This window comes from Mercenaria mercenaria, chromosome 15 (assembly GCF_021730395.1).
Source record: "Mercenaria mercenaria strain notata chromosome 15, MADL_Memer_1, whole genome shotgun sequence".
Classification (NCBI taxonomy): domain Eukaryota; kingdom Metazoa; phylum Mollusca; class Bivalvia; order Venerida; family Veneridae; genus Mercenaria; species Mercenaria mercenaria.
This window is the reverse complement of record NC_069375.1, coordinates 52,982,374-53,010,156: the sequence shown is the minus strand read 5'-3', so window position 1 is coordinate 53,010,156 and position 27,783 is coordinate 52,982,374. Positions and strand designations below refer to the sequence as shown.

Here is a 27,783-nt window from a genome sequence, read left to right as displayed (position 1 = left end):
TTCTGTAAAGTGTAAACAAAAATTACTCCGGAAAATCATGCGATATAGCTAAATAAGGTCATGTGCTCAGAATATATTTTCAGTATTATTTCCGGCAAAACAATATACCCCCTCTTCTTCGATAAAATAAATCATCAAATCCACTGTGTATGATCAAAGATACAACTGCGACAAATTTGTTGAGAGAAACAGTCTGAAGTAAGCAGTGTTTGTTATCATTGAAGCTTTCTTTATCATGTTTATCGGCATACGCTCAAGTTAAGTCACATTTTTGGTGGATATTTCAGATATTTAGCAGAGTTAGAGTCTCACCCTGACACCTGGTTTCGGTATAACATGTACACATATCTTCGCAATTCCAAGGACAAGGCGGCAGATTTCATGGGTATAGATAGCGAAGACACGTTTTTCCTACAAAATGTTACGAAAGGTTTGCTTAAATCTTGATCAGTCCTTTAGATAAAACCCAGTGTTCCAATGGTACTTTTACTGCGGAAAATATCCAGACTGTTAGTATCTGAGACTTTGCCATTCAATATTTAACTAGATGTCAAGTTTAAAAAATTGCTAGTTATTCGCATATTTTAACCATACACGTTCAAAATGTATGTATAAATTCTCGGAACTTGAATGAGAGAAAATGGTCAGTTATTGCCTCAAAATACCGTCATCTGAGAATTTCATTGATTCATCTGATGACACTTTGAACCTTTGGCCGTACACAAACAAAATGCTTTTAATGGTTGGGGATGGGGGCACAAGTAAGGGAAATGTGCAACACCAAGACATGATATCGAGAGAAAGATAATCAAGTTTTCGCATTTCCGGCATTTTATGCCAAATCCAAATAGTGAATGTTCATCCGAAGAACGTTTCTGTACTCTGATTCAATTATTTGGAATTACCTGCCTTAATACATATAAAATACTTCAGTAAAACATTTAAAATCTTTATATCTACAATCGAGCAAATGACAGGGTAGCTAGCAGCTCTTGAGATAAATTCTTTCCTGACTGAATAATTATTGTAATTAGTTTAACTATTGACAGAAACATACCAATATAACCAACACTTTGTTGTAACCACGCATCATAGAAACCAAGTATACATAAAATGTTTTTCACCAAAAAACACCAATTTACCTTATTGGGTGCAGCGTCCAAGTCGTTTTAAGCATTCTATATACTAGCTAGACATTATTGTCACATATTTGCAGTATTTAACCCAGTATTTTACGATATTATGATAATTCACTCAACCTTATACACAATTTACAAAATTATTTTGTGCGGTCTTTTTTATTGTAAGTAATTTCTTACCAAACTGTAAATGCACTCTTTCAATGGACAAATCTTTGGCGAAGCCACACACTTCAACATCCATGATTCAAATTAGGAGCTACTCATTTATCAGATAAATGTGGTTCAAGCCTTGGAGTTATATAATTATGTAAATTTGTATAAATACTTATTTAACTTAAATATGGCTTTCTTAGCTTGCTCATATAGTGTGCTCTGTTCTGCAGTTAAAGAACCGCCACTAGTGAAAATAGTGCCTAAAAATAAGTAAGCATGTTATCAATTCCTACTTTCTGATCATCACAATAAATTTAAGGTTTCTAGGAATTGCACAACCTCTTTTAAATATCATTACTATTGTCTTTGTTGTATTTATTTTCATCTTCCAAGTTTTGCAATAATTTGCAAATAAATGTTTACATCTGCATACAATGATAAATATACTTTGAACATGTACTGTCCATACTATCTGTCCAACTACAAATGTAGGTATCTTCAAGATCGTAAATACAAAGAAAAAACAAAAAGGGAGATAAGGATTCCCCTTGTCTAACGCAGATCCAACAAGAACATTCGTCACGCAATTTATCCATATACTTTAGTCTTGATTTAACTGATTGATTCATTGACTGCATAATATTTAAAAATATAACCTCTACGACCTAACTTGATCAATTTATACCATATATTTTCTCTCACCACTTAGTCGAAAGCTTTTTAAAAGTAAAAAACTAAAGCATATAATTGTTTTTCTTGGTTTAACATGTGACTAATTAACAACAGCAGTTTCTTTTAACATTTCCAATATATTAAATCGTGTATTCTTAAACCTAGCATGAACAAGTCTTTATACTTTTCTCTATCAAAATTCATGATTCCGGCATTTTCTAAATGTACTTTTATAACCTGACCTTGCTTGCACCATATTATATGGTACACGTGAATAATATTTCCAGACATCAATAAGATTTCACTACAATTACATTTTTGTATAAAAGAAAATAACTATCTTTAAGTCAGTCATTTTGAGGCTATTTCATCATCTTTACTTTTTATGAGTTTAGAAGAAATTTATCCATGTTATCCGTCTTGCATGTACATTTCTGTAAGATTGATAAATTTGTGGATATAGTATATTGATGTTAAAATAAGTAGCCTTTCTTACGTTTTGTTTCGGTAAGATCGATCACTTAACCACAGTTAGTTTTGTTTTTATGTGTCTATGTATATTAATGTGTTTATCGTTTGTCAATATAAATGTTAAGCAACTGCTTAACTGTCAGTCACTATTTTCACTAAGAAATGCAGAATCTATAGATGTTTAATTCCTTAAATCTCATCAGAATGCGTCTACCATATCAATATTTTATATACAAACGTAGTTGATACAATTTTCAGAAACATCGTAACTTAATTGAAATCATTTATGTTAAATGAGAAGGTTGTAAAAATCATTTGTCAGATCTTTTCCACATTGAAGTTTATGTAGTTATATATATGTTTTCACTGTTAGTCATATCTGTATGTATGCCTGTTATGCCATGATGGGCTAATAACATAAAATGAAACTAAAAAAAAAAAAAAAAAAAAAAATCTTTATTCTGGTAACATCATTCGGATCACTTCTGTATAAAATAAATTTAGAAATACATATTTCTTTTCACTGCATTTGTTTTTATACAAACGTTTATTCTTTTGATATGTATCATTACTATCATTTTAGCACGTTTCAAAACTGACCTTTTAAACGTTTAAACAATGCAGATAAAACTTTATCAGCGATATTTTGTAAACTTTATAAACAACCATCAAATTTCGATTTGTGGATAACGACATTATATTATTGGACAATTCATCTAAGCAATTTAAAATTTCTGTGCTCGACAATTGCTCGATCAACTGTGTTTTGTAATCATTACCCCACACGTGACTAAAATCTACATAATTCTCACACTCATCGATTATATCATTATTTTCAACAAGTTTATTATGAGTATCTAAGCTAAACACACAACTAACAAAAGGTTCATCACTTTTTGAATTAATAGATACTGGCAGTATAATATGATAAAAGACTGTAAGTAATGGCTGTTATAGAGCTACAGCACCATAGGAGTGAGACTACTCCAGTATTATCTGACATGGTTTACTTTGTTTAATTCAGCAATCAATACAGTGATGAAAACTTTCCCCCTGAGATTTGGAGACGCGTACCTGATTACGTCTTTAACGTATGGTGCTGTGAAAGTGACGTCACACTCAACTGTTGCCAGAGTGGAAGGTAAGATAGATACTTTTATTTCCTTCTCGAGGGAGAGCAGAACATATTTCAAAATGTGTACTGTAGATATACAATGAGCTAATTCATGATAAATTCACAAGAATATACAAAATATATACAGATAAGATAAACACTCATGTATCTGTATAAAGTTATTTAAGATGTTTACAATAACTAACCAAACGTGTAGAAACAACTTAAAAGTAATACATTGTCATTAATGAATGTTTCAATAACTGCTATGGAGATAATACGAATAAGATTATACAGAAACGAAAAGCAAGAGCAAGTTATAACTAATGTCAAGCGGTACATATTCACCCAAAATACTTTTATATAAACAGATAGTACTAGTATTCAACTATGCAAATATAACAATGAGCTTACTGACAACACGTCACTGTCAAGTGGCACTAACTTACATACCCGATTAACCACTATGGAATGCATACTCGATTAACAACTATGGAAATACCATCATGAGAACAAGATCTTACCGAAACGAAAAGCAAGAGCAAGTTATGATAAATTTCCAGCTGAACAATTTTCATTAAACAGTAATATTATATGAACAGATTATGCAAATACTTCTGCGGTATCTTATGAAATTCATCATGCGCATTTCCTGTTATAGACAAGTTCATAGTCCCTGAATTGAATAAAACATCTGAACAGTAAGTTCCGAGTTCTCTATTTTTTGAAGCAGTGGTGCTTTTTATGAAGTACAATATTATCGGTACAGCAGTTACACTTGTTACATATCTCTGTTTTCCCATATTAGCACAAACGTCTTAGTCAACATCTTAGACAATTGATAGCTGTTATGCAAATAGGCTTTAGAGATGGTTGGTCAAGACATAGCCTCCATATAATACAAGGTTTCTTAGTCCTGAAAATATATTCAAAAATAGCATTTCTACGACTCGTTCAGGCCTAGCTTTTTGGTTGTTATAGTGGAGATTGTGGACGCTTGTCTTAACTCTAGTGCAACAAACATTTTTCGACGGGAAACAACAAGATGCGAGAAAAATGGTAAGACTATCCACCAGGTCATACTTATTCAAGTGTGTACAAGTCGGGAACAAAGCCTTGGGTCTGATGATCCCTGTTCAAATATCTGGTCAGTCTGTGTATGAGAAGTCGCTTGGCAATATATTTTTCAGGTAGTGGGTAAAGTTGGCATAAGAACTTTTTCATATAAATACTTGATTTAATGGAATATACACCGAGTGCTCCAAGGGCACCATCGTTGGAAGAACGTATGGGCAGTCCCTGCAGACGTTTCAAACAAAGTCGATGGCTTCTCTCTAGTCTGAGTATATATGTCTGGCATAGGGAATTCCTCATTTCACAACCGTAGAGAGCCAAAGGAATTACGACTGAGTTATATATTGTCAACATTGTGAAAGGGTTTAGTCCCCCTGGATGAAGTCCACAGTTTAAATGGCTATAGAACGTTTGGCGTAATTTTACATCTGCATCATGAATTGCCAGTTTCATGTTTAATGGTTTATCCAGCAGGAATGGCCTCAGTTCCCAGGGAGGTACCGCTTATTTCGTTTATCACAGAGTAATTATATGTTACCATACAGCATTTGGAAGCATTATATAGATAACGCCATTTCAAAAAATAACTATAACATAAATGCCCTGGAGTCCAGATTTAAAATACGAAATAAAAACCATGTCATATGCCACTGCTTAAGAGCTCACATGAATATTGTATTAACAAATACCAAGTCCACTAGATTCCAATTCATTGATTAGGTAGATAAGTGTTAGAGAAGTTATTCCCCCTTGTCTGTTGTCTGGTTCCCTGCAGTACGTCAAAAAATTAAGAAATCGAACCATTTATGCGAACACAACTTTTCATTTTATCATACATGCTGACAAAGGGAAGAAATATATTGTCATCAATTCATTGAACAATTGTACAGTTTCCAAAGCTGAACTTGATGCCAAACCATAAAAATCATACAATAATATCTTTTTACTTTTAGTATATTAAACTCGTTGATCATGAATAAAAATGACGAACTGCTTAATGGAGCTTCGCATTATTTGATTCAGTATGAATATACACTCATGTGAAAGCCCCTATCAGGACATTAAAACTGTATGTCTGTTTTTAAAGTAGGTCTTTCACAGTTAACGAATCCAAATGAAACGTGGGATACAAGGCATAATAACCAGACATATATTTAGCTGACTGATACATACTTAAACTTACTTTAAGACTCTTTTGATTAGGTGCAAAGATATACGAGATGGACATCAAATTCCCAATCACTGGTGACGATTCAGTCGTAGAAATGTATGAAGACTTCTTGGTAAAACACTCTGATGTTAAACTTGCTGTAATAGGTATGCCATCATTTCGATATTTCCTTAATATTGAGAAATGTATTGTTGAGTTAACATTTAAAACAGTTAAATACCCAGTGTGGGGAAACATGTGACTTAAAAAGGCAGCTTACACGGAAAAATGGCCGATCATTTCTCCGATTCGCATGGAAAATCCAGGTATTTCTATTGGTAAACCTTTGTTTTAGATGTTCTAATATATCCTATCATATGCCCCTTACCGTCCGATTTCCTCCGGTACCCATACTTTGTTCCTTTCACCTTTATTTTCCGAGAACACTTAGGAAGTTTGAATACATTCGCAGTTTTTGGGATGACAGTATCCACGGACCGACACAATTTTGTCCAGAAAATACAAATTACTGAACTGAACTAAATGACAGTACAATTACATGAAAAGTTAACCAAGTACCCTGTTCAACATAAACATGTAACGAACTGGCAAAAAGCAAAGCTGTCAAAAAGAGAATGTCGAAATCTACGAAATGGCGCTGAACACGTACACAGTTTTCAAAGGTGTTGTGCGCGTACAGGATCAACTGTTCTATTTTATATTATACAATTGAAACTGCACTGAAGTCATTAGCACAGGATGATAACATTGTTATCAAAAAAGCGGATAAAAGCTCTACTATTGTTACAATGAACCTAAGTGACTATAGTGCCGAGGTCCACAGACAATTAAATAATGAATTGTACTATAAAAAGCTAGATTATAATCCAGAGCAAAACTTGCAACAAGAAATTCTTAATACTTTGAATTCAATAGATTGTAATGATGAAGAACTATTAAGAGTGCCGTACAATGTAAGAACTCCACAATTTTATGTTCTTCCCAAAATTCACAAAGAACATAATAGTGAATTGCCATTAGGTTTTCCGGGCAGACCTATTGTATCAGGTTGTAACTCAATAACTGAAAATATTTCTGCATATCTTGATGGAATTTTAAAACCTCACATGGAAAATTTACCTTCTTACATTAGGGACTCTGCAGACTTTATTACTAAACTCAAAGCAGTCCCGAAGTTAAAGGACAATGCTTTTTTAGTAACACTTGATGTAAGTTCACTTTACAGCAATATTCCTCATGCAGATGGTATTGACGCTTGTAAATTTTTCTTGCAACAGAATGGTAATACCAAAAGCAAGCTTTCTATTGAATCTATTTGTGACTTGATAAATTTGGTTTTAACAAAAAATCATTTTCAGTTTGATGGAGAAAACTTTCTGCAAATTCATGGTACTGCTATGGGTACGAAAATGGCTCCAAGTTATGCTTCAGTTTTTATGGGCAAGCTTGAATCAGATTTTTTACAAACTTGTCAATATAAACCTCTCATATGGTTTAGATTTTTGGATGATATTTTCTTTATCTGGGAGCACAGTTTTGATAAGCTTCAGTCGTTCATAGAAAATTTAAATAGTTATCATCCGAGCATAAAGTTTACCAGTAGCATCTCTAGGGAAACAGTAACCTTTTTGGATGTTGAGATATATAAGAATGATGGCGGTATTATTTGTACAAAAGTTCACGAAAAACAAACTAATAGCCACCAGTATGTAGAATTTTCTTCTTCTCATCCTATGTCTTGTAAAAGGAGTATTCCTCTAAGTCAGACAAAGCGTTACAGACGTCTTACCTCAGATGATAATTCTTTTGTACAGGAACTGGAGAAATTAAAAACTTTTTTTATCAAAAGAAATTATCCCATGTCGAAAATTGATAAGTGTTTTGATAAAATAAAGTCAATGTCTATGGATGATGCACTAATTAGTAGTAAAACAGATGGCACTTCTTATAACATAATTCCTTTTGTATGTACATACAATCCATCTCTACCTAACATTGGGGAGGTTTTGAATAAGTACAGGAATTTATTACAACTTTCTAATAGGCAGAGTGTTCAGTACCTTTCTAAATTCAAGCCTATTGTTGCTTACAAGAGACCTACTAGTTTAAATGATATTCTGGTTCATTCTTCTTTTACAAGACCTAGTAGGTATGGTCAAATTTCTAAATGTAATAGAGCTCGCTGCTCACATTGTTCAACTATAAATGAATCTAAATTTTTTACATCTTCTGCAACTTTGAAAAACTACAGTATTAGAAAGAGTCTTTCATGCAGTTCCAAAAATGTAATTTATGTTATCACATGTAAAAGGTGTAATTTTCAGTATGTTGGACAGACCAACCAGATGTGCTCTAAACGCATGAATAGTCATCGTTTTGATATAAACCATTATCCCGAATCTTTGACTAATGTTTCTGAACATTTTAATTCCAACCTTCACACAATTGATGACTTTTCATTCATGCCCATAGAACACATAAATGGTGATTGGAAACGTCTTCTGAGGGAGACTTACTGGATGCATGAGTTAGACACAGTTTATCCAAATGGAATGAACTCAAAATATTTATACTAATAATTAATTTAAGATTTTTAATCTTTATGTTTTACATTTCTTACATTTTTCTCTGTATAATCAGTCAATTCTATAGACTACTTTTGATATATAAAATACAGTAATAAGCATTATAAATGTTCAAGTTTTTTCCAGACTTTTATTATCCTTTTTGCTATTTTATATTATAGAAATACTTAAGTTGCCGCGAGGTTTTTGTATTTACACACGCTATATGATTGTTTTTCGTTATTTATAATATTGTGACGTCTCAGCTTTAACTTAGTACGTCACCATTGTTTTACGTACCGATGCCAGATAATACTTTTTTTGGAAATCACAAAGATTTAGGCTAAGTCTGTGGGTAGATTATAGCACAAAATATGATTGTTTTGTTTAAACACAACAGAGAATATTGACGGAAGACTCTGATTTACTCACTCGGCCATAGCTGTGTAAAAGAATGTACTGGAATTCATTTGAATACACAACGCTATTTATCATATAAAGTGAATTTACTATGCCTTGTAGTTGTGAATAAGGAAACCGATTTGTTAGATTTATTTTCTTTTGCCTAGGCGCTCCTTGCCCGAATCAGATGTGTTTTAATTGGCACATTAATTATCTAGGAGTTCGGTGGCATGCTTCGCCGGAAAATTGTTTGGTAAACATACGCCCTGTACTACATTCTGGGCACATCTGAGCACCTCGCCAGCACCACATTATTGTCAATGTATTTTTATACATTTATTTTGACTTTTTTCCAGCATTTGAAATTGTGATCAGATGCCGATACTGACCTATTTCACTCACAGTTTCCCGTAGAACGACTTAGAGACACTAAGAAATAACAATGCAACATAGGAAGAACTGATTTTTATTTGTCCTGGCCATTTCCACAACTCTGTTATACTTGAAAATACATCCTGAACTACACTTTTGAGAAACAAGTGTTTTACATTTGATTTCTCACACTTAAAAATACTACACCATGCACAAAATAGTTCCAATAATTGTCTTGACTTTTAGCTATTCAAATTTTGCCATGGGGTTCAGTTTGAGTAGATATACCTATTTATTATCATTTCTAATAACCGCTACAATATGTTATTCGCATTTAACAATTTTTGGTAACTGTGTCTGATAGAGAGAGAAAAGGTCTATTCCGTTTCTGTTACATTTATAAATTCGTAGAGCAGGCTCTGGGTCAGAAAAGGTCCATATTCTGCATTTTTGTGAAGCGAGTGCATTGATGATGACGTGGTCTACATCAATGCAGACATCCTTGTGAATGTGTATCAGAGCTAGTAAAGCATTTTATCACTCGTCATTGTTGAACGAAGGTAGTTTTTGAATGCGTTTCATTGCACTGAATGAGCGTTCGCAAAATGCAGATGTTGGAGGCATGGTCAGAAGCACAAACAGAATAGTGTTCACACACGGATACAAGACCTTGCTGGGAGGTAGAAGAGTGGTCTGAAGTCTGTGGTTTTAGACTGACAACATTCCAGTTTACTTTCTACTTTGTTATCTGATTTTTAAATATCTGACATTTGCCGTGAAGATCTGATGCATATGCGGTGTAAATAGGCACCGGCACTTTTGACTTTCCGGCGACAAAACGGTCTTCATTTTGTAGAATGTGAGTTATCTATCACAAAAGCAATCTTTAAGTGCAGTGTGGCGGCTGTAAAAAGTCTCCCAATACTTGGATTCAGTGTTGTTATATTTTCTGGTCCTTTGGGATCATGGAGTACATTCAACATAATATTATGTGTAATAGAGTTCAGTTAAAGCCGGTGCTAGGGAGGCACATTTCATTACCTCTCATGAACAGACTCACTAAAACCGAGTCTGCTATTATTCTTCTTGGTTGCATTCTTTGCTTCCAAAGGATCTTTTTACAGATTCTATTGCCATTTCTAGACAAAATGGTCGACAAATACATTATATACCGTAAACTGCTAATAATCCAAGACAAATTCTGCATCATGGTTGTCTCTATGCATTTGACTTCCAACACACCTTGGTTTAGATGTTTTAGTGCCGAAGTCTCTGATCATACGCATTGCCTTTTCGTATCGGGCAAGCCACACTGCCCAGTCATTCCGCTAATTCGAGGAAACGTGTATCTTTGTCTCTGTAACGGCATTTAGTAAGTCCATATCTTCCTTCTGCAAAAGGCTCGTCAGCGCTACGATGATACTTAACAAATTTTCAGATACAAGAGAAATGATAAAGTCAAATCTAAGAACTGCAGCAAAATACTGGCCTGCCTTCTCATCTCCATCTTCACGCAGTGTTTCCAGAGCATGGATTACCACTGGAAACGTGCTCTTGAACGTGCAGAGGGCATCAGTTCGTCTTGACCACCGAGTCCCAGAAGGGTTCACATTTTAGTACGTTGCTCCATCTCGTCCATTGAAACTGCATCCTTTGCCAGTTCCTCGGTAACGCTACCGATCGTTTGCTGATCGTTTGCTCATCGAACAGAAAGCTTATCTTGCACAGTTGGCATCATGGTTCGGACACATGGGATTTTAGAGCTGTGTACTAAGGCTAAATTCAAACAACGAGCCTTGCAATGTATATCATTTGCATGTGGAGATCGTTCTTTTATAAGCGTTTGCACACTACGGTATTTTTATGTATTAATGCCCCATCATAGCACTGTGCTCTTAACTTTAAAATGCAGCTTCTTGCAAGAAATCCAAGATATTTCGATTAACTTTAACACATTTGATCGATTTGCACACAATAAATTCTATAGGAACTCTTTACAGAGGCACATGCATCATCAGTAGGCCTAATCCTAACGCATAGCGAGAGTTGTTTCTTGGTTGATTTGTCAGTTGCTTCGTCAACAATGGTGGCAAAGAAAGGAGCATTTATACAGTCCCCTTACACTTTTTCTCTTATTTGTTTAGAGCAAATTCCTATTATTTCATTTTTTTTTAATGTCAGGAGTTTGAATTAGATCTCTATATGTGCATTGCCAGGAGATGTGTTTTTTTATTTATACTGTGCATGGCCCAAGTGCTCGCTTAAAATATCACAATCCTGTGCAAATATGTGAACACTGTCATGAAATTATTAACCTCTTCCGTATGGTTGTGCATTGCTATATTCTGCTCCGTACAAACAGCAGTGACCTTTATTATTTCCCCAAGTATGTGTCTATTTCTTTGTACTGAATTCTTTGTTGATTCAGATATTTTCTTGTTGATCGAATCATTTTTTCCTGTCTTGACAGTCGCATAATTTCCCCCTAGGACCGACGCATTGTGGTGACAGGATTTTTATAACGTCTTTAGAGCCAGATGAAAAAATTCTTCGACTCTGTCACTGGTAGTTCTAATATAAAGGTTTTCTCCCTACCGCCAATGCGCCAAAACAATACGTAGTTAGCACAATGTACTTCGTCTTTTACGATAGATCTATAAACAAAGCCACTTGTACCCGGACAGCCATTTTGCACTGAACGTTCGCTGTTTATCACCAAACATTCTGAAAATATGTAAATAAAAACATGAGTTTCATATAGAAAACTACAGAAACTAGGAAATATATTTTAACACCCATCATCCCGTACACCCTCGTATTTTATTGCATATTTGGCATTTTCGGGGATTTTTTTACTCATATTTGTAGAAAACGTGTAGGCACGTGTCTAAAGTGCCTATAGGAAGCTACATCTGTGTCTTAGAGACGTCATATAACAGTATGTGATTTGATTTCGTAGCGTCATCAAGTGTAACCGTTGATATTACTCTAAAAACCGCGTTTACGTAATAAAATTGGGTAGAAATGCAGTCAACCTATAGAGACATTGTAAAAAGGTTTTCTTTTTATTTTCATTTGTGTGTTCTTTCATGAACGTTCAGAATTAGATTATCCGGACAAATAGAGCATGTCTGCTTCAGTGCCGTTCATGCATGGACTTTCGTAGATCCTGTTATTCAGAAAATGCGATTTTATCCTTTGACACAATAATTATATAACGTAAACAAACTTTAACTGTATTCACTTTTCTCAAATTAAAGCTTACATATATATTGCATGTATACAAATACAAATATAATTTATAAAAATAGTACTTACAAACAGATCTACAACCATTTTATCATTTATACGAATGTCATTCCGTAAAGTGAACCAAAACATTGAACATAAAACGAAGTACACAGTAGCAGCAAAAGAACTTCTTAAAGTAATATTTACACATCTGTTTAGTATAAATACATTTGTGTATGTATAAACAAGTTTAAATACAGAAGCCTCGTGGCAACAAGTATTTCTACAGTATAAAATGGAATAGTTGTTCCTGTACGTGCACAGCGCCTTTGAAGACTGTGTACGTGTTCAGCGCCATTTCATAGATTTCGACATTCTCTTTTTAGCAGCTTTGTTTTTTGCCAGTTCGTTACATGTTTATGAGGGACTAGATACTTGGTCAACTTTTCGTGTGATTGTACTGTCATTTAGTTCAGTAATTTGTATTTTTTTTTTGACAAAATTGAGCTGGTCCGTGGATACTGTCATCCCAAAAACTGCGAATGTATTCAAACTTCCCAAGTGTTCTCGGAAAATATAGGTGAAGGGAACAAAGTATGGGTACCAGGGAAATCGGAAGGTAAGGGGCATATGATTGGATATATTAGAACATCTAAAACAAATGTTTATAAACAGAAATACCTTGATTTTCCTGCCGAATCGGAGAAATTATCGGCCATTTTTCCGTGTAATCTGCCATTGTAAGTCACGTGATTCCCCACACTGAATACCGTCGTGTTGGCATGTTGGCGAGCTTATTTGTCGTTCAGGCGTGTTGGTGCATTGGCGCATTTGAATGGCATCAAGAAGCCAGAGCTACAAAGAAATTGATTCAGTAGAATGTCAGACTAATGTTAAATGAATTGAGTTTTTATATTTTCTAGTATTTTTAGGATCAAAGAGACCATTCAATTTTACTGTGATAGAAGTCCGCTAAAGCCGGTACTTGGAGGCGTTTGAGTGATTACCTTTCATGAACAGACTCATTAAACATAGTTTGCTACTATTTTTTTTTGGCTTTCTGTGCTTCCAAAGGATCTTCTCACCGAATGTATAGGATATAGTATGACAGCGAAACAATAATCGCTCGTTTGCAAATTTTCGACATTTAAGAGTATTTTTGTTATATGGGTTGAATGGGTTGAAGCCGTGAAATGACGTTGGTTTAACTTTGTTAATATTCTGTACGTTGTTACAACATATTGCTACCTTAAATTAAAAAAAAAACAAAACTTTTAGTAAAATTACAAATGGCTGGTCAGCTCATATCAAATCCACCAAGTGGTTTCCATTGTTCTTTTTTAAGACTCTTGCGCTTGTCAATCTTAACAAGCGCTTTTATTCGTACAGATCATATAACAAGCCCAACTTCTGTCCTGTTACCCGTCAAGCGTATCGTAGAGGTGTGCCACAGACACGGTGTTGTTGTTGTCGTAGACGCCGCTCATGTTCCTGGTCAGCTTAAAGTAGATATACAAGATATTGATGCCGACTTTTATACCGGTAATTTCCATTTGACTACATAATACAGTTGGAACTCGGTGCATTACATTAAAATCGAAAGAGGTCGTTTGAAATACCTAATGTCTGCAAGAATTAAATATTAAATTACATGGCACAAAAGTAAATGAGTTTCTATACAGCATATTGACTTTGACCAGTAAACCATTTTAGTGCTGTAAAGCCTTCACTAATTTAAATCCTATTTTAATCCTTAGATGAATTAAAGGACACAATATATAAACGGTTGGAATCTATTCTAAAATTTTACAATACTTCATTTTTCATAATGCCATGTGGCAAACATCATCTCGGAGCCGACATAGCATTGGTTCAATAAAAATCAAAACATGTTTTTCGCTGCATTTAGTTGCATGTTTTTTTTTTTAAGTTAGTTTCATTATTTTTTTTAAATGAACGTTATAATAGTGCAAGAATGTGGAAATAAGGTTTATTTACATCCATGTATTATATTGAAAACTATTTTTACATTATAATTTCAGGTAATTTACACAAATGGGTATTTTGTCCACGATCTTGTGCTTTCATTTGGATGAACCCAAAACGCCATCATGCCTGGTTCAAGCCCCTTGTTACATCTGCCTACGACAACGATGCATTACACGATGCTTTTGCATATGAAGGTTTCTTGTTCTTTAAATTCAATTCGTATATAAATCATTCCAGAAATCCAAGATTCAATAACTCAGTAATTCCTGTTCAAAAATACCCTTTTTCAGAACTGATTGAAGGCACACTTTTAAATATAAATTATATTTGGACCAGCATTATTGTAGAAGTTTTTGAAAGTAGTTTTACCTTAAAATCATACCTGACGTTGTTTTGTTATAGCCTTAGAGTTTGATGATGTCTTAGTGCTTACTGAGTACAACCAAATCAAATGTAAGCCTCCGCAGGTCAAGTCCACAAGTAGTCCAAATATAAATAGTGCTAATCTTTTTTCCTTTCCTATTGCCGTTTCTCAATAGCAACGAGTTTACTTTGACTCTACTGCGTTTCACTATGTATCACTTTGCATTCTATCGAAATCGGCATGCTCCTATCGCATGCTAGTTAAAAATGGCGGCGTAAGAATTTAATGTCTCGAAAAGAGAAATTGAAATAAGCGAAAAGGAGTAAATTCAGCGGGTTGTATTTAACGAACTGTAGTTTTCTAATATAAAAGTTAACACCCCTTTTCTTTTTCTTTGTCTAAAGTAGCGATATAGTTCTTTATGGGAATTTAAGTCTCTGAAAATCTGATATGCTAGAAATGTTGAAAAACCGTTGTAAAGTAAGTGGATTTTATATGGAATAAAGAACAGCCGCATTTAGTGGTGTTCAGCCTAAAAGATTTACGCCATTGAAGGTCATGTGATGAAGTTATCTATCCTACGGCTTAGTATTATAGTATGCGGTCTTTCTAGCATTACAGCACGGTACTTTCAAGATTTTTTTTTTACTTAATAGTTATACATCATATGCAAAGCGATGTTGTCATATTGTGCATTATCCGTTATTGACCTAAAACTCATAGATATTCCGTATATTTCCTTAAATTAATTTTAATTTTGAAGCTTATAGCAATATAACTAATGAAAAACAAACAAGACAATCTTTGAGTTGTGGGTTAGTGTCCTATAACCTTAGGACGGCCAGCACATATTCATGCAACCTCGCTAGGTATATGTATGTTTTTGACAACACAGAAAATGACGTCACTCGACCTTCAGCTATTTCCGGAAGTAAATAAAATGAAAGTAGAAATGCTAAACTTGAAAACGAAATCCGCATTTTGATTCGTAGATAGTCAGGGGTCACGCGCAGGGGTCACCCCGTCTAAATGTATGCGCGTGGATTTTTTATTTTTTTTTTTTATTTTGCTATTGGGGAGCCAATTTTCAGCACTTTATTACGAATTGAAATTACCTGGAATTTAGTACAGCATGTCAGCTTTTAATCTATGAAAAAGTATTTGAGCTTTGGATAAACACAAATCCCACAGGGGTCCGTAACGGACCAAGGGTACATTGATAATTTTGGAACTTCATCAAATCGCTCAAAATGTCAGAGTTTTTTGATGTTGTCTGAGAGTGTCAGTATATGCCTCAGATGTAAGATATAACCGTATTTGAGAGCTGCAGACCTAGACATTTCAGAAATATTTTCAAAATAAGTTTTGTTTAATAAATGTTTTTTCTACGGAAGCGTGAAAGGGCCATCAGACGCTAATACGTTTTAGTACGTTGAGGCTGCGGAAAGGATATAATATTTTTACAGATTTTATCTGCAAACTGAGCAGGCGGGAAAATTGAAACATTTATCATGACTTTTTTATTGTTCATTTATAGGAAGTTCTACACTAGTATTCAACGCTCTTCTATGTGCACGTCATCAAACAGTTGCAGAAAATGACAACTAAAAATCTTCAAAGCATCTTATATCTAAAGACAAATAACTTGTCACCAACGGTTCCAAGTGTTTCAGGAAAATCTAGAATTGTAAAAATGTTCGTTCTATCACACCCGGCCACAGTTCTAGCAACTGGCGTCAGTAGACGAAGCAGAAGAAATGATAAAATAGTTACTTCAAAAATCATGTAAAAAGCGTGTAAAATGTTACTTAAAAAATAAAATGTAGAATGAAAACAGTGCAGACCAAATTACTTTACATTGAAATAAAGAAATAAGACGCAACGTGAAATGGAACCCATGGTAACGTGCATGAAAGTCAGAGAGTTTACCACTACTCCACCGTGTCATAACTACCAGTATGGTTAATTTAGTAATACAGACACTTTCAGGTTACAAATATTGCATGGACTAACGAAACCGCCTAAAAATAATGGCGAAAATCAATGCGTGCAAATAATGTCGAACAATAGGAGGGTAAATGACGACTATAGCAAAGTGTTTCTACTAGATGTGATTTAGCCACTTAGTAACTAATTTTAGATTTTTAAGACATGGATATTGCAATAAATGTCATGTAAAAAAAGAAAAGCTAAAACACGAAGTTAGAATTAAGACACAGATATTACTACTATCCCCAGCCTTTGATATATTTGAACTGGCAGATCATAGTAGGTTGTCTCCCTTGAAAGTTACCGGTGTAACTTTGAGCAACAGATTATAGGGAAACTATTTTAAATGGTTAATTTCAAATATTTCGTTAAATTTATGAAAGTTTTAGCAGATATGACATTATACATCAGTTTCTTTTCTTCAATTTGATGTAAAAATATTTATTTTGGCTGAATATCTTCTTGCTTCCAATTTTGTTTTAAAGTACCACCATTACTTCCATAGAGCATATAGTGAAAATCACTAAAACTTGCTGTTCTTTCACTTTAGAGGCAAATAAATCATGTTTTCCCAAATATGACAACTTACTAGCATATATGTAGGTATTCATACCTTTATGAACATTATTATAACATATTTACAACATTAAAAAGGTAAAGGTTTCTTGTTTCCATTTAAAAGTCAAAGTTGATCAAAAATTTAAAAACTGAAGGAAGGATTTCTTAAAGCTCTATTGTAACTTACGCGCTGTTAATTTACAATTACATAGACCAACAGATGTCAGTCCAGTCCTGGGATATGAAATGATAACGTTCATAATAATAAGAAAAAGAGAACAGAACAGAACAGAGCTTCTATTTCACCTAGCTGTTTAGGAAAATACAACTACTGGGTTTGAAAACAATACAAATAATTCACATGAATTAGTTCCGACAAAAGGGTAAATACTTTTGAAGCATTTAAACCTATTAACGATAGGAGAAAAAATGTCAACAAGAGTCAGATTCTGGAATGTTATCTTTGCAATTTCGGCGAACAGTGCGAGTGGGGAGGGGACTGGGTGCATTTATTTAAATAAAATGTAAAACATGAATTCCACATTGTATACAAATCTGGGAAAAATAAGAGACATGCAATAGCATGCCTACTTTTGCGAGAGAAAAAAAATAATAAGCTAAATAAATTTGAAATAGCATGCTTTCCACGAATGTGTAAAGTAGGATTATTTAGACCTTAGTGCGACCTTCATTTCTTTTACATTTTTGGTTCGTGAAAAGCATGCAAAGTACTCACCGTTATAACTCAGGTAAACCATATTTCATGATTGAATTGTAAAATCAGCGTAAACAGGTATGTGAATCATTGATGGCCCTTTAGATTTGCTTTTTTTGTCAAACATTCGCACTACTAAGTGGACAGAATGAATCAGAACTATTTTGATAATTCAATGATATTTTCTAAAGGATTATGCTACGCATATACCGATAAATGCATTGATTGAAAGTTTCCTTCTTTCCTCTATTTTTATGGAAAATTTTGTAGTTTACAGCTATCTGACAATAAAAAGGAACAAGTCCAGTCAAAATTTGTAATCAGTCAAATGTGCGTGCGTGTTTTACTAACATACCTGTTCAATTAAGTTTGTTAAACTGCTCGTTTTTGATAAAGTTGGTATTGCAAATTTCTATGTCAGGTATTGTATTGCTTGGTTTATTACTATTTATCATGTTTTTAAAGAGGCATGTAAAGTGACATAAAAACTATATAAATATAGACAAGAGCATACAAACAAAATGGGGGTATTTATATCTTTATATTTGTCTCGTTTAGTCAAGTGCATATTTTCCCCGAACTATTTGGCCGTCTTTTTATGGTGGAATTTAAAGTTTCAAAGTAAAAGGAAAGAAACGTATCTATTATGCATTTTGTTTACTCTGAAAAGCTGCTTTTTGCTTCTGGCTGAAGCATTTTGTCTTACCTATGCAAATATCCTTTTGACCCTGTTATTTTAAGCAGTTTTAACCATTCTACAAAATTTCCTTGTAACTGAACCCCATAGTCTAACTGTCATTGATTAACAACCCATTTACCCACTTACTGCAACATTAGGTGTACATTTTCCAATACCTATGAAATAACGCATGGCACGGTTTTGAACGGCATTTATTCAGGAAAATGAGTGCTCACCTTATAGGCTGAACACCACTAAATCCAGCTGTTCTTTATTTCATATAAAATCCACTCACTTCATAACGGTGTTTCGACATTTTCTAGCATATCAGATTTTCAGACACTTATATTCCCATAAAGAACTAGATCGCTACTTTAGAAAAACAAAAAGAAAAGGGGGTGTTAACTTTTATATAAGAAAACTACAGTTCGTTAAATACAACCCGCTGAATTTACTACTTTTCGCTTCTTTCAGTTTCTCTTTTCGTGACATTAAATTCTTACGCCGCCATTTTTATCTAGCATGCGATAGGAACATGCCGATTTCATTAGAATGCAAAGTGATACATACTGAAACGCGGTAGGGTAAAAGTAAGCACGTTGCTGCCGAGAAAATGCACTAGGAAAGGAAAAAAGATTAGTACTATTTATATTTGGACTACTTGTGATAGACCTGCGGAGGCTTACATTCTATTTGGTAGTGATCAGCCTATAAGAGAAATATTTTGTTTGATTTTTCCATGAATTTGCATTCATTCTCAAGGTACGCCTATTTCACAATGATTCTGCTTTGTTTTGGTGCAAAATATTGAGAATATATAGAGAAATGACAATTCATTACAGGTCACCCCCATCCCCAAAAATATGCAAAATTTAGCCCTGTGCAAGCAATATTTCAATTAATTTTACCTTATTCGTGGAATTTACATTTAACATCCATTTAATCGTTACGATGTTTGTCATTTTCATTCAGAAACATGCTAATTTCAATATCATTTAGACAACTGAAGTGCTAAAATGCGAGAGAAGACATTTACTAGGTCCTAAAACGAACCAAAATAGTGCCACCTGGTCGAAAATTCGATCTAAATTCCAAAAACACAAGAAATTGAAGCGTTTTCAACCATTTGTTACCGTTTTACATCATAAAGAATAGATTAATGGCATTTCCATTCATTTTCGAGGGGTTTCAGAAAATAACATGTATTGCCCCTTATAGGCTGAACACCACTAAATCCAGCTGTTCTTTATTTCATATAAAATCCACTCACTTCATAACGGTGTTTCGACATTTTCTAGCATATCAGATTTTCAGACACTTATATTCCCATAAAGAACTAGATCGCTACTTTAGAAAAACAAAAAGAAAAGGGGGTGTTAACTTTTATATAAGAAAACTACAGTTCGTTAAATACAACCCGCTGAATTTACTACTTTTCGCTTCTTTCAATTTCTCTTTTCGTGACATTAAATTCTTACGCCGCCATTTTTATCTAGCATGCGATAGGAACATGCCGATTTCATTAGAATGCAAAGTGATATACATACTGAAACGGGTAGGGTAAAAGTAAATGTAAAGAAAACTACAGTTCGTTAAATACAACCGCTGAATTTACTACTTTTCGCTTCTTTCAATTTCTCTTTTCGTGACATTAAATTCTTACGCCGCCTTTTTATCTAGCATGCGATAGGAACATGCCGATTTCATTAGAATGCAAAGTGATACATACTGAAACGCGTAGGTAAAGTAAGCACGTTGCTGCGAGAAAATGCACTAGGAAAGGAAAAAAGATTAGTACTATTTATATTTGGACTACTTGTGACTAGACCTGCGGAGGCTTACATTCTATTTGGTAGTGATCAGCCTTAAATTGATGCCCCATAACTTAAAATAGGCATATAATTCTGTAAATATTGAGTATTGGAAACCATCTACTGTTGTATACTATGCTATATTAGAGAACAAAAGCTCTTCCAGCAGATAATGCAACATGTTTTGCGATTTCTCTATAGTCTAAGAACACATTCAGTACCACTCAGAGATCTTTGTAACTATGCAAAGGGGTAAAGATAATGTTACCAAAACTTAAAATCAAAATTTAGTACTTGTGTCACACATCACAATTACTATTTGGGATCACGTTTTGAGCCAATTTTGCACTGCTTGTTAATATTGCTCTTATATAAAAATGAACGGCACTGTTCAATTGTATTTTATTTGAAACTATTCTTCAACGATACATTCGATGCTGAAACGAAATGGACACGAAACGTTTCCTTTCTTCGTTTATGATAATTGCGTTGTTTCTATTACAGGCACTAAAGATGATACACCCTATATATGTTCTGCTGACGGAATTGACTTCTACAATCGTATTGGTGGAATGGTACGTTTGCTGATTAATTTTGATAGTAGATATTATGATAATATTATGTTTTTTTTGTGTGTTTTTTTTTGTTTTCAATAAAAGTTATAGCAAATATATTCCTACCTTCACTTATTTTGTAAGTTTTTAAACATTTCCTAAGTTATTATTATTTTTTTTTATTTCACAGAAATATTGCTCCTTTGTATCAAGGTTTAAAATTTGAAGCATCTTTTTGTTTATAATTTCCAGCATCTGATGAAACTGTTTCAGTTTAAATGCATTTTGTAATTTTAAAGATGGAAAAATCTACTTTATTCAAATGGTTTTGTACATTTCTCAGTTTTATTATAAGTAAGTAAATGCATATCAAAGATTGCTGGTAATTTATGATATATACAGGAAAAAATCGTTCAGTACAACTCGACACTACTTAGCAAAGGTGTCTCATACCTAGAAGAAAAGTGGGGAACTAAGTGTCTCGAAATACCAGAGTGCATGGAGGCACCGTGTCTACGTATAATACACCTACCATTCGTACCAGGATTTTCAGACTGTTTGGTTTGCATATATTTCTATTTTTTCTGATATCTAAATGCCTTTCATAAGAGACTAAGTAAACAGAGAACGAATAAGCATTTTATTCAACGATTGAATAGATAAATGAATTACTGAATGAAAGAAAGAAAGAATGAACGAATGAATGAATGAATGAATACTGAATTTTCCTTGTAAGATCTTTACGACATAATGTTAGAGGGAAGAAAATCGATATAAAGCAAACTGTTTTTATGTCTAAAGAAATAATGAGATATTCAAGTTAAATGTTTTCGCATATTTAGGGACAAGCAGCTACTGATGTGTTTAAAGGCAAGAAGAATTTGGAGCTTCAGAAACTGATCTTGGATCGATTTGATGTTCAGATTGCGGTTGTGATCGTAGAAGGTAAACTTATGGCAAGGGTGGCAGCACAAGTCTACAATACCATGGAAGATTTTATAAAATTGGGTGAAGCCGTGTTAGCACTGACTAAACAGAGGACAAACGAACATTGATAACTCTTATGTAACAAGAGAAAAAGTGGACTTTTACCGCACAAACTAAACAGAAGAAAATCACTCATTAGACGATATATTTAAAGGTGGTCAGTGTAATGGATTTGTTCTAGTTATTATTTGGTCATTTACACTTATTAATGCTCACTGGACGCTCTGTGCATGGTGATGTTTTTAAATTTGATTTTCCTATTCTGGTTTCTCAACCAAGATAGGGTTATTTAAGCACACGTATAAATTTGACAAACATACTTTGCCCATGGAATGATGTAAATATAAGACCTATTGTATTATACTTTTTCATTATTTGCATTTACAACTACATATTAAGTAGATATTCATTAAAATGCAAGTTTGAGAAATTATTATTATCTCCATTTTCCTATCTTGCCTGCAAATTAACTGAGAAGCAAGACACAGTTTTAAAACTTGCGCTTTGAAATATCCCGATATCTATCAAATGTAAAACTAGAAATAACATAGAAATAAAAGAAAATACTCAGCTTTTTGAATAATTTCTTACTAATGAGAGGTAATTACAATTTTGTTTTATATAAAAGTCAATAAAATACACATTTGTAATAGAGATCTAGCACTTTGTAATGGGTCTTTTTGTTCCTTAAATAAATCTCTGATAGTAAATTACGAAAAAAAAAAAAAAAGAAGAAAATGTCATGAAATGTTGCTTAATGTGATTGGCTACCTTTAAGGATAAAATGATATATTTGTGCGTTTAAGTGTGTATAAAACATATCGGAACTTCTTGCAATCAATGAATTGAACTAGGCAGAAAGTAGCATCCAGTCTGTCGATCTTTTTTTACAACATCTAGATAAAACAGCCAAAAATACACGCCCACGTTTATTTTCAATTCAAATTTTGATGAAAGTAGAGGTCAATAAATTCTTTATTTCAAATGTACATGAAGAGCTGAACATATTTACAACACTTTTTTCATTCTTAATAATATCTACAAAAAGCTAACTTGCAACATATATCAAAATGAAAAAAAAATGTGGAAAACCATAGGTCGCCCAACACGACATAAACAAAAATGTTGCAGGCTCGGTTCGTGGACGGTAGTGGAAATGCAAACCCGTCCACGCCCTCTAGCCCCGGGTTGAGCAGAACTCAACAAGGAGCTAGTATATCAAACATGCTAAAATATAAATATCCAAATAGACTTCTTACATACATTGAAAATGTCATATTTTCTTCTATATGTCAAAGGAATTGTTTTCTTCAAAAAGCTGGTGTACTTATTTTTCTCCAACTTGAATAACATCTATCATAAATTCGTAGGGAACACGGCTTTTTGTCACTAAAGTTGTTATGTGGTCCGTAGGATAATCACCCCACTTTCGTTTTCAAGTAAACAACTCGAAAACATGCAAATATAAGCAGGAAAAGTATCTTATTTTATGTGAAATATATTCCACGTATAAAATAATGCCCATTTGGCCTCCGGTTTGTGCGCAAATGCGCTAAAAATGGAAAATTAGGAACAATTTATTAGGGACTTTTTTCCTATATAACCTTCTATTGAAAACAAGGGTTGCAAGCAAAAACCTAAAATGTTCAAAGTTATATTATCATTTAGTGGAAAGATTTAAACAATTTTTACCGCCAAAGGGATTTCGATATCTAAAACCATTTAAAAGATGTAACAAGTAAATCGAATTTATTCTTCTTTATACCCCAGTCACATATACGACGCGTACGGCGCGGATAGCTAAGTCTAGCCACGGATAGAAACGTAGTAATCCGTATCGACGGATTGGTACGGATTGATACGGATTACTACTTTAAGGTACTGCTGTGCCCTCGTCAAATTATTATGCCCGACATATAACCGTCCATCGTTGACATAGATATCTAACACTTTGTTGAAGAAATGCACTAATATCTTTAATTAACTTTACTTGCGGAGAACAGGTTTGTACTGGTACAGAATCCAGGAACACCGGTTAGGTTAACTGCCCGCCGTTACATGACTGAAATACTGTTGAAAAACGGCGTTAAACCCAAAACAAACAAACAAATCTTTAATTAACTCCGAAATTAATGTCACATTGAAATCTGAAAACTGACTCCTGCTTTCATGCTGAGTAAAACCATAATATACAACAGATGACCCATTTACAGAAACAGAAGTAAAGATATTTGTATATTTAATTCTACCATTCAATATATCCATATCCGTATTGACTAGAAAATCTATTTAAAGTTTACCATAGTGATTTACAGTAAAATCAATTACATTTCTCTAAGGAATATCATCAACACCAATAACAAGATGATTTAATTCACCACATCGACTGTTTAAATCTCCGCAAACATAAATTGTTGTACGTTTCCATACTGCCTAATTTCAATCAACCTCCTAAATTATTATTTTCTTTTTATCATCAAGTGTTTTGAAATAAGCAATCACAGCCCCAGGTTTTGCAGGATTACGTGACCTTTTCCTATCTGCTCTATCGCGTCCTACACCAACAACCTTTAGACCGTCTTTTATCAACTTATTAACTTTGCCTAAAGTATTCTCATTTGCCTGTTCTGGTAGCACCCTAATAACCACATTAAGGGCATTGTCATTTGCCTTATTCACTTTATGTACACCTTTACATCATTCAGCTCTTTAAATCTTATCGTTTATATCGCTTATGTCTGAGGCAAACTCTGCTTGGATATCCACTTTTACACCGTCTATATTATCATCAATATTTTTCTTTATTTTATTCATCTCTAAGGAAACCCTTTATCTAGAACATGTGTGCAACTTCATTAGCTATCTTTTTTTTTTTGCTTTAAACCTGTTTTCAATTTATCCATACGTTCATTTAGGGCTTGAAACTGCATTTTAATATCTGCAGCAAGATCCGGTAGCAACGATTCAACACTAGAACTAGAACTACACTGTCTACTTTTACTAGAACCATCTTTAACATTTTCGGTTTCTGTCTTTGAAATATATAGCTCTTTCCTAGCATTAGCTCCAACTCGCTGTTTCTTCACTTCTGTGTCATCATTATTTGGCTCCAATAATGTTCTCTTTCTAGTCCCAGTAAAAGGAGTCTCCATACACGTTATCACCCTTGTACACCTCTGTGAAGACATAATGGATTGTACATAATCTACCGCCTCATTTCTCGCCATGGTCAAATGTCCCAGTTTAAGAGAAAACACACAGATATACTAATATGATCATCGTTCACTGCTTAGGGTGTTACATACATACACAAGTCTATGGTATCAAAAAACTGCAACACTCTCCCTACATTTTTGTTTTGCGAGTACTAGGACTTTTAATAAGTTATCGTCATTGGCATGTTCGACTGAAACTGGGTCCAAGTTCTCTCTAAAAACTCGCCTGTTCAGTTCAGAGTCCGGGCCATATAGAAAATCTTCACTGGAATTGAGAGCTTTGAATAGTTGCGACCTGGTATTTTCTGAATCGCTGCATGCATAATCTTTCAGAAGGATAGATACGAAAGTTACTGATGGCGTTCCCCGAAGAAATCCATCAATTTATTATAGTCCTGAAAGAATGCAGCATCGTTACCGTCTGTACCATTAGTGTCGGTTGATCAAAAGCGTGTGTACCAATGTTTGTTATTGTAGCGTCATTCGTGATTATTGGTACCTTCACCTCGGTATTATCGCCTGTTGTCAACGATTGAAGTTCAATATCGGTGCTAATCTCCATCATTGATGAGCTTTCTGGTCTCTTGTCATAAAAGGGCAAGTTGGAAATTTGCCCAGCGTGGTCCTTCTATTTAAAATGTTCTTGACAAATAATACTTATAAATTTAAATTACCAGACAAAAAAAGTTCATGAAGATTTAGAAAATATCTCTTACATGTTTTCAATTCCTATCTTTTAAAATCCAGCTTAATTGTGCATTTTCACGATATAAAATAGGGTGATTGGGATGGGGAAGGGGAAGGGGAGGGGTGTGTGTGTGTGTGTGTGGGGGGGGGGGGGGGGGGGGGGCAAGAGGCGCTTTCGATATTATTGCAGCAGTGTTGTTTATTACAGGATTTAATTTTTTGCGGTGTGCATGCATGTGCAAACCCTGCCGAATAACGCTCAAATTTTCAAATTTAATAAAGAAAACGAAGGAGCTTTAAGTTAAATGTGTGCAATAAAGGCAGGGTTTGCACATGTTTGAACCCCAGAAGAATATCAATATAACCCTTATAATTTCATGTACACATATTACCGCATCAATATCCCATTTTTCAGTCAGCGTTTTCAATTTTTAAAAAGATTAACACTATGTACTATAGCTAAGAAAATTCAGGTCAGAGATGTTTATATGCTGTTACAGATCTCTGAGCTGAAACGAATCCCGTACTGAAACCTAACCAGAAATCGTGCCAGAAGTCTGTCACAATATAATTTCATCAAATGTAATGCAATGGACTCACCTTTTACTTTAGAATATTTCTAATCCATTTTTCTTTTGATCTGACATTAAAAAATCAATGCAACATAATTTGAACACGAGTTACAAACACAAGTTTCAAATGGGTACCCCTGTCTGCAATATTTTGACCGCCATTGCAATTGTCACCTGATCAAGGTACTTTTCATTTTGAAATAGAATCTTTATTTATTAACCTCTTCTGAGAAGTTAAACCTTCTAAGGTATGTTTTTTATGAACTTTATCCAGTGAAAGTTACTTACGTAAACCTCAATTCTTGATCAGGCCCTTTTCACCTTTTCTTCCGTCGCATTCTATGCTTCTTTATGCTGCGTTATCAGTTTCGTTTTGTTGCGCTGGCGCGCGCACCAAAACAAAAAAAAAAGCTTAACAAGAAATATCTTTAAAAATGATAGTCGGCGAATTGTAATAAGGAAAGAAGTTTATGAATTTTTCATCTAACATTCATCTTTCATCTAACATTTTTCAAATTGCAAAACTAAACACCGCACTTTAACAATTTAAATGGTTCTCTTTTAGTTTTTCGCAAAGGTTTCGTAGGGTTGCAATTTTGTTTCGTTTATATTTGGACGAATAATTACAGCAGTAGTTTGATGAAGATTCATGACGCGGTTCATGAGAAGAGGTCATTAAACGTGTTTATATTTTTAGCTAAATTGGTCCCTATCCCCATTTGTAACAAAATAGCAGGAGACCTTACGATATTGTTACACATCGAGTTTGATAAAAATCCATTACATTTTAGTGGTTAATGCGAAGAAAGGCATATCTACTTTTAGCTATAGTGGTCACTAATAGGGCCCAAGTTCCTATATAAATAAATTTGGAAGAGTACCTTATAATGATGCTCCAGACCAAGTATGACAAAGATCCACCAAGCTGTTCATGAGACGCTGTATAAATAAAATCTGGAAAGTAGATCCCTCGGAAGCACCGAAAACAAGGCAAACAGTCAAAATTGCAGACTCGGTTTGATTGAGTCTGCTCATAAGCAGTAATGGAAAATGCAACACTGCCCACGCCCACTAGCACCGGCTTAAGCGGTATTCAATCTTCAAAACTAAATGAATTGAAATCAATGATCCCGAAGAACCAGAAAATATTACATCTCTGAGATGAAGTCAAAGGCATTTCTAGTTTTAGCTCTAGCAGCCCCTAAAAGGGGTCAAATGTCCCAGCTGAACAAAGTTGGCTGCGGGCCTAATAAAGATGCTACAAATCAAGTTTGATTAGAATACATGAGAAAAAATC

General features: G+C 34.1%; 1 protein-coding gene across 1 annotated transcript in view; it reads left to right on the top strand.

Annotated features, from left to right (window-relative positions):
• Positions 1–27,783, top strand: part of LOC123564270 (uncharacterized) — a 69,470-nt gene that overhangs the window by 3,234 nt on the left and 38,453 nt on the right. The window contains exons 3-10 of the mRNA XM_045357736.2: positions 288–430; positions 3,463–3,579; positions 5,830–5,943; positions 13,756–13,908; positions 14,409–14,549; positions 20,976–21,046; positions 21,428–21,586; positions 21,868–22,077. Of these exons, the coding sequence (XP_045213671.1) occupies positions 288–430; positions 3,463–3,579; positions 5,830–5,943; positions 13,756–13,908; positions 14,409–14,549; positions 20,976–21,046; positions 21,428–21,586; positions 21,868–22,077 (1,108 nt within the window). The remainder of the gene's footprint in view (positions 1–287; positions 431–3,462; positions 3,580–5,829; positions 5,944–13,755; positions 13,909–14,408; positions 14,550–20,975; positions 21,047–21,427; positions 21,587–21,867; positions 22,078–27,783) is intronic.